This window comes from Pundamilia nyererei, unplaced genomic scaffold (genome assembly GCF_000239375.1).
Source record: "Pundamilia nyererei isolate P.nyererei 1_Seehausen unplaced genomic scaffold, PunNye1.0 scaffold00145, whole genome shotgun sequence".
Classification (NCBI taxonomy): Eukaryota; Metazoa; Chordata; class Actinopteri; order Cichliformes; family Cichlidae; genus Pundamilia; species Pundamilia nyererei.
In genome coordinates this window covers 1143876-1151169 of record NW_005187546.1, presented here as the reverse complement: position 1 = coordinate 1151169, position 7294 = coordinate 1143876, and the positions used below count along the sequence as shown (strand labels likewise).

Here is a 7294-nt window from a genome sequence, read left to right as displayed (position 1 = left end):
GGGAACAAGCAGCCTTGAGAAGAACAGATTCTACCAACAACAATCTGGGAGAGCTGCACTCCCATCATATAACCACACACAATGTATAATCATGCTTGCACAGCACAATCACACTTTGTAACCAGTTATAGTAATTTCTCATAGTTAATACAGCAACAAGCTCTATGAATATTCATGTGTGTAACCAATAAAAACAACCTGCAGGGGGGAAGCAAGTTGAAGTGGGTTGGAGACAATTGCTTCCCTGTCGCGAGTGAAAATTTGAGCTCCGTGTGACCTTGTTCCTGAGTGAGTTTCTGTTTATCCAGCAGTATTAGGGGTAAAACTCTGACAACCTGCTGCTAATGTGATGTAAAAATAACCTCCAAACACACACACATTCATGCACAGTCACAGCTCTGACGCCTTACTTGATGCTTTCAACCGAAATGTTCCTGATAACAACAGCATCCAGGGCACACAGGTTTGGTCCTCCAATGGCGTTGAGCTCCACACTGCTGAGACTGTTCCCCTTTACACTCAGATACTTGGAGATGATGGCTTTGGCCTTGATGAGGAGAACCAAGCATCGGTGTGAAGACACAAGCATGTAAAGTAAGCTCACGTTCAGATTTTTTCTTCTGTTTGCTCACCAGAACCGGGTCCCACGGCCCGTTTGAAGCATCCATCAAAGAAGCGAGTGTGTCGATCTGAATAATATTCCACATGTTGATGTCTTCCATTGTGGCACTACGGGACATTGCTCCTAAGATCTGAACCTGATCTTCTGGGATGATGCCGCTGGCACTGTAAGCCTATAAAAAAGTCAGAAGATATTTAGACTCAAATTTAGATAGCAAAAGCTTAAATAATAGAAGTTGTCAGCGTTGCAGACTTTGCATGCCCTCCCTGTGTCTGTGCTGGTTCTCATGCTTCGTTCCAAAGTCCAAAAACATGCACGGGGTTTGGTCGAATACTGATTTTAAACCGACCGTAGGTCAGAATGTGTGTTATGTTTTTCTGAATGCTTCTGTGTGTTAAACCTGCTCTCCAGGAGGGGCCTAACCTGCCTCTAAATCTATGCCAGCTGGGATAGGCTCCAGGAGTTTTTTTGCCACTTACCTCTCGCAACTTGCTGAGAACAATCTTTGTGTAGTTCTGCTCCTGCACCTGGTTAACGAGGGCATCCAAGTTGTCTTTGACAATGGTGGAATTGAGGCAGCTGGTGAACTGACTTATATCATAGTTTAAGGGGAATATTAGATTAACGAGAGTCACACGGTTTATGAATCCCAAAGTGCAGGCTGAAACACAGAAAGAGAAACAATTTTTGGTTAAACAGTAAATTCTCTCTGGATTCTAATACATGGACCAAGCAGTTGACAGAAAGAAACCAACCTGTAGATTCCTCATTAGGAATGGACATCCTTATTGCGCTCTTCAGCTCCCCGATCTTCTGACTGTCCACGTTGTTTTCCTTGAGAACACCCATGAAGTACCTCAAGTAGTTGTTCTTTGTTTTCTGCTCACAATAACAAAGGGAAAGAAAGAAAGGCGCATAAAAAACAAGGTTAACAGCAAAAAACAGAAACCAAAATCAAAAAATGTAAATGTTTGCGGTCATGTATTACTCACAGTGTTGAAGTGATCATAGAAGGTTGAAGACATATACAGCGGCAGCATCCCGAGGTCTTTCAGAGTTTGCTCAGTCCACACTGAAGGAGCTCTGGTTATCACGAAAACAGAACGGTGATTATTATTATGAAGGACAGAAAGGGCCAAATGTAAAAATGTAAACCTGCTGACAAGGAAACAAACAAACAGGAATGAAAATCTGCCACAGCGGTGAAGCGTTTTGCGTACCCATATCTTGTGTTTCCATTAGTTATTCGAGCCTGAACAGCAGCTGCTTGAGCAGAAGTGAGGCTGGGGCAGCTTTTGAGATTTTCCAAGATGGATGAATCTGAGTTTAGGATGTAGGACGCATCCAGGATGCAGCACATGTTTCCCAATACTGATATTTCATCTTTAGTTAAGCTTGTGTTTGTTATGCCCTTTGAAAATAAAAGAAACAGAAATTCATTTCAACTCAAAATATTAAACAAAACCTTGGTGTGATGACAGTTATTTCCATTTCATGCAATTATTAATACATCTAATCTTTAGAGCTCAAGAAGTGATGTGTGGTTCGAGGACTCACCAAGCAGCTCTTTGCGTTTTCAAACAGGGCAGTGCGCTTGTAGCTGAGCGCTGCAGAGAAGACAGAGAAGTCTGCATTTCCCAACTCTGTGAAATAGGCCCTGCAGCTGGCCTGCGGCACCAGTGAGTAACTGCAAGAGGAAACACAAGTGTGACAAGCTGTAGCATCCACCATTCAGCTTTAATTCAGAACAAACAGACAGGATTCTTACTCATAATACAGCAGCACATCTGGAGGGTAGAGGTTGAAGTTGGCAGTATCGTCTTTAATGTAAGTGTACATGCAGGTCAGCTGTTGATTAAAAAAAAGGCAAAATAATTAGCACCTTGTATCGTCCCCGTTTATGACGGAGAACATGTGTAAGAAAGCTCCATGACTTGTTGGATGGTAACGCATTTTTGTAATTTGCCTTCTCCACCAAAGCTGGAAGTCTGCACTTTAATCCACTGTGGTGGTGTGCAGCTGCAACATGCAAAAATTGCATCTTTGTTCAAACATTTATTACCCTAACTCTATGTGCCAGAGTTATATACGGTGTAATCTATATAACCCAATTCACAGGGTATGTATATATTGTTTTAAGTGTGTTTTAAACAATTGTTAGTTTCTCCTTTGATGTCCAATATGTTCACTTTTTAATATTTGAGCAGATATGAAGGAGATTTTAAATATCCCATAAATGCCTTGAATACTGTACCTGAGACTCCACTAGTTTAACCTTCCTGCTGCCTGACCTCCGACAGGCTTTGATCAGGTTCTTGACTTGCCCATTGCCAATGTTCCTTGCTCCAGTGCATGTGAACCCTTGAAGCACAGAGGATGACAAACTACACACACACACACACACACACACACACACTGTTAGCTCTACTCAAACCCATTTGCAGGTTGTTTTGATTGATTTGATTGATCTCCCAGACTGATTTGAACTCACTTGTTTGGACCTCCCAGCTGTGCAGAGGCGCTCTCTGTAGCTACCGACTCAAAGAACAATTCAGCCTAACAAAACAAACAAACAAAAAGAGTCTGTAATAACAGGCATGTAGCACAACACGACAATAAAAACTAAGCTGAGGGTTTCATCTTCTACCTGCTGCCGTTTCCATTCCTTTCTGTTGAGTATGGTTATAACGTCGTTGCTACTGGAGAAGCCCACCAGCAGGGATCGAGGGATCTCAGTGGCCAGGTCATTGGGAACGTTCTGGATCACTTGCACGCTGCTGGTGTTCACTGATATGATCTGAGAGGAGATGGGAAGCATTGTGAGTTAACTCTCTGTGGAAAGCTTTCTATCTTTATCCAAAGCAGCTGATGGAAATGTGCAGTTCAAATCATGCTCAAGTTATAACAGAAAACCTGTCATACCTGACTGACAAAGATCTGCTGGATGATCTGAGGACCAGAAAGGAGGTTTGCCACCAGTGAAGGAGTTTGGGAGGCACTTATCAGCTGATTACCAGAGATGCTCAAGAACACTCTGGAAGGTACACCAATGATGAGAGTGCCCAGACTTATCAGCGATGATGAGCTGTTGATCTGGTGGAAATGATGGAAGCAGCACATGCATAAGTGAACATGACCACAAAGATGACTTTGATTTTTCTAAAGTCATGTTTGTGTCTAAAATCTGCAACCTGTATGATGCCCGAAGACAGCAGAGACTGGATGATGGTCATGGCCTGGCCTTCGCTCCAGCCCGTCACAGTGGAGAGAGTGCCGATGGAGTTTATTAAGTCCTGGGGTTTGATTGAGCTGATCTGATTCAGCGACATGCCAGTGCTTTGGCTGCCGAGGGCAGAAATGACTGTGGAGTCAATGTTCTGACCAAAGTTACCTGCCAAAGCAGCTGTGACCTTCACATGTGTGAGAAAAACTTTGTCAGTAGAGTCAAATTTATGTCTACAGTGTAAATATTCTGGGGAACAAAACTTTATCAAGTTAATAAAAGGAGAGCTTAGTGCTCTTTTATTCATCTTTCCATTTCACCCTTCTTAAAATCACGTACCGCCAGAACAAAGAGCTCTACACCACTCTAAATAATAAACATCAGATTCAAAACAGGAGCCTGCAAGTGAAACTAAACCCAATTTTATGTGGGTGACAAATTTAAGGAAATAATAAACTACTTTTTACCAAAATACTAGGCAAGATGCTGAATCTCTGAAAGATTGAAATCTTATAACATTCATGTCTAGTTGACCTTACCTATCCTGTATTGAATGTAGGTATGTGCATTTCTTAAGTTAGGTTCCCTTTCAGTCGATTCACTCGGTACTAGTGATGGGAATTTCGGCTTGGCTCACCAAAAAGAGCCGGCTTTTTTTGGCTCTTCAGGTTGTTTTGCTACTTTAAGTAATTTATTATCAACAATAATATAAAATTACGCACAAAAGGAATTACTAATGTTACAGAAATGTGGTTTTATTTAGGGCTGTTCGATATAACGATATATATCGGATGACGATATAAAAACATCTAGCGTTTTATTTTACGCTATCGTTTGTTTCCTGGTGTCGCAAAATAAACTGTTTATGGCAATATTTTTTCACCGTTTTGATGGTCACTGTAGTGGCTATATTAATTTCTTAAAGTTCTCTCTTTCTCTTATATTTAATATAACCAAACTACAGACGGACAAGCGCCTGTTTTTATGCGTTGTCATTAGCATTAACGATGGCAAAACCATCGCATGTCCGCTTGTTTATTTTCCACATACACCTTTCAGAATAAAGCTCAAGATCCTGTTGAGATTTTTCAAAATAAACAGAATCATGTGAAAGATGGTGAAGGATGAGAAGCAAAAAAGAGCCATCAGCAATGTTAAGCTGCGCGCGTGCGCAATTGCGCACTGCTGGCACAGCCTCTGCACACAGAAAATCTGCGTTGCGCACAAAAAAATCTAACTTGAATTGGAATTAAAATTAAAACTTTAACAATTCTGTTTTGCAGTGTTAGTCAGTAAGTGACTGGCTGCTCCCATATGGGATTAGAACGATGCCACCTTATCCCATAGTCCAGCCAATGATGCGATTCACATTCGTACATACGCAGCTAATCAACGTCATTGACAGGCTATGACAGCGTCCTTATGTGGCGACACTGGTGTTCCAGCTAGCAAAGCGGCGTGGCTGATGTGGAGTAGTGATGGTAAATTTGATTCTTTTTACTGAATCGAGTTTTAATGAGTCACTCACCAAAGTAAATGGGATTTTTGAGTCATTTGATTCACTGAGTCAGTTGACCAGAGAGTGCAAAACATGTACATTTTCACTCAGACTTAATTTGTTTCTCTTTTCATGTAAATCTTACTTTAGGATGAGTGATTGAAAAAGAAAAACAACTATTTTTAAAGAGCAAAAAATATATATTTCTAAAGAGAACATTTATTTTATTTATTTTTATTTTATTAGTATTTTCCTCAAATGTGTCAAATATATATTTTCTCATCTAAATGTCCACCGAGCTGTGTGCCAGGGGGCGGTAATGCCCCTTAACATTGGTTGCCAACCAAGAAGAAGAAGAAGAAGCTATGAGCCAGGAGGGAGGGGGTGAGTGAGTCCTGAATGATTCGCTTACGCTACAATTCAGCACAGGAGGGAGGGGGTGTCAGTGGAGTCAGTGGATATGAAAATTAGTGACTGTTGCTGGTATTTGTGCAGCAGCTAATTGGGCATCACCGCATACTTTTGTGCGGTCTTATCGGTTGGACGTTACAGCCCCTTCGGTGGCTCATACTGTTCTTTATGCTGGGTCTACCGCACACTAAGGTGGTGGTGGTTCAATTCTGGTTCGGTGGCTGCTCTGCAGGGCGTGTATGTATGTCCCATGTGTTGTACCGAGTAAATCGACTGAAAGGGAATGAATAGTTATGTCTATAATTTCTGTTCGGAGAGGAACAAGGTACAACACAAGGTGGCCCCACTGAGCAGTTTGGGTCGGTGAAGAGCGGCTATCAAACTGAGGGATGACTGTGATGACAGTCCAGGCGGGGTTGTGCACATGTCACCACAGGCGTGAATAAAGGTTTCTTCAGCCAGGACATGCAAGGGCGTGATATCCTATACTTATGTGTTGTACCTCGTTCCTCTCCTTCAGGGAACAGAAGTTATAGACATAACTATTCATTTTAGCAGCAGACTGCACACATAGCTGTTTTTCTTTTCTTTAAATGTTTCTTACTTGTGGGTCCAGGTCCGTACAGAGAACTGTGAGATTCTGCAGAACTATCATACTGTCGCTTGGACTCAGTTGGGTAAATGCTGGACCAGGAGCGACACACCGAAACAAGATAGGAAGGCTGCAAAGAAGGTTAAACAACACTTACAGAAAAATGCAGGATTTGTGGCTGGAGAACGCAACATATTGTATAGATTTAAACTCACAGTAAGGGGTTGAAGTTGCTGTCCTGTTGATATAAAAGGGCGGTGTAGTACTTTGTGAGGTTTGCAGGTAAGAAAGAGGTGTTGAAAAGAGCGATGTTCTGAAGGTTCACTGTGAAGACCTGAATAACCTGCAAGGAGGGGAGAAAAGCACATCTGTAGGTCATGAAATGAATCCAAGTAGAAAAAAAAAAATCTGCGTCAGTTCAAAATTTCCACCAATGTTGATTCTTTACCGACTGAGATCCAAATGCCACAACATCGTCCAGAGTGAGGAAAGAGACGAAAGACCCGATGTACTGAGCAAACCAAGCTGTGGAATTCAGTTGTGGGTTGCTGGGGAAGTAACACTTTGGATTTGAGGCTAAAAAAAAAAGATGTTAACAATAAATAATAATGATAAAGTTCAGAATAAATAAAAATCTATTAGGGCTGGGCCATATCATAGCATTCACGGTAATACCGGTATAATGTCAGGCAATGATAAGAAAATTAAATATCGCAATAGAATATGGGTAAAACGCGCATGCGCAGTGCCTTTTTTTTTATACGCACATGGCGGAAAAAGCGTGCCGCCGACAGAGAATGAGAAGGGTGAAAGCGGATCGTTGAATGAAACCAATAAACCAGAATTGGTTTGTAAAAATGCTGAAACTTCAGTGGTGTGGAAATTGTTTAGCTTTCGTCCGTCAGATACACAACAAAGCACTATTTTTGGTAGAGCATGCTAGCAGGC

At 41.7% G+C, this 7294-nt stretch overlaps 1 protein-coding gene across 1 annotated transcript in view; it reads right to left on the bottom strand.

The window, feature by feature from the left end:
- LOC102199210 (uncharacterized) overlaps positions 1–7294 on the bottom strand; it is a 45912-nt gene that overhangs the window by 4496 nt on the left and 34122 nt on the right. The window contains exons 46-61 of the mRNA XM_013913701.1: positions 6795–6922; positions 6562–6689; positions 6359–6476; positions 3814–4032; positions 3545–3715; positions 3270–3419; positions 3114–3178; positions 2877–3006; positions 2391–2470; positions 2180–2309; positions 1843–2033; positions 1615–1705; positions 1378–1501; positions 1102–1283; positions 633–794; positions 411–547 (exon numbers count right to left, since the gene is read on the bottom strand). Of these exons, the coding sequence (XP_013769155.1) occupies positions 411–547; positions 633–794; positions 1102–1283; positions 1378–1501; positions 1615–1705; positions 1843–2033; positions 2180–2309; positions 2391–2470; positions 2877–3006; positions 3114–3178; positions 3270–3419; positions 3545–3715; positions 3814–4032; positions 6359–6476; positions 6562–6689; positions 6795–6922 (2206 nt within the window). The remainder of the gene's footprint in view (positions 1–410; positions 548–632; positions 795–1101; positions 1284–1377; positions 1502–1614; positions 1706–1842; positions 2034–2179; positions 2310–2390; positions 2471–2876; positions 3007–3113; positions 3179–3269; positions 3420–3544; positions 3716–3813; positions 4033–6358; positions 6477–6561; positions 6690–6794; positions 6923–7294) is intronic.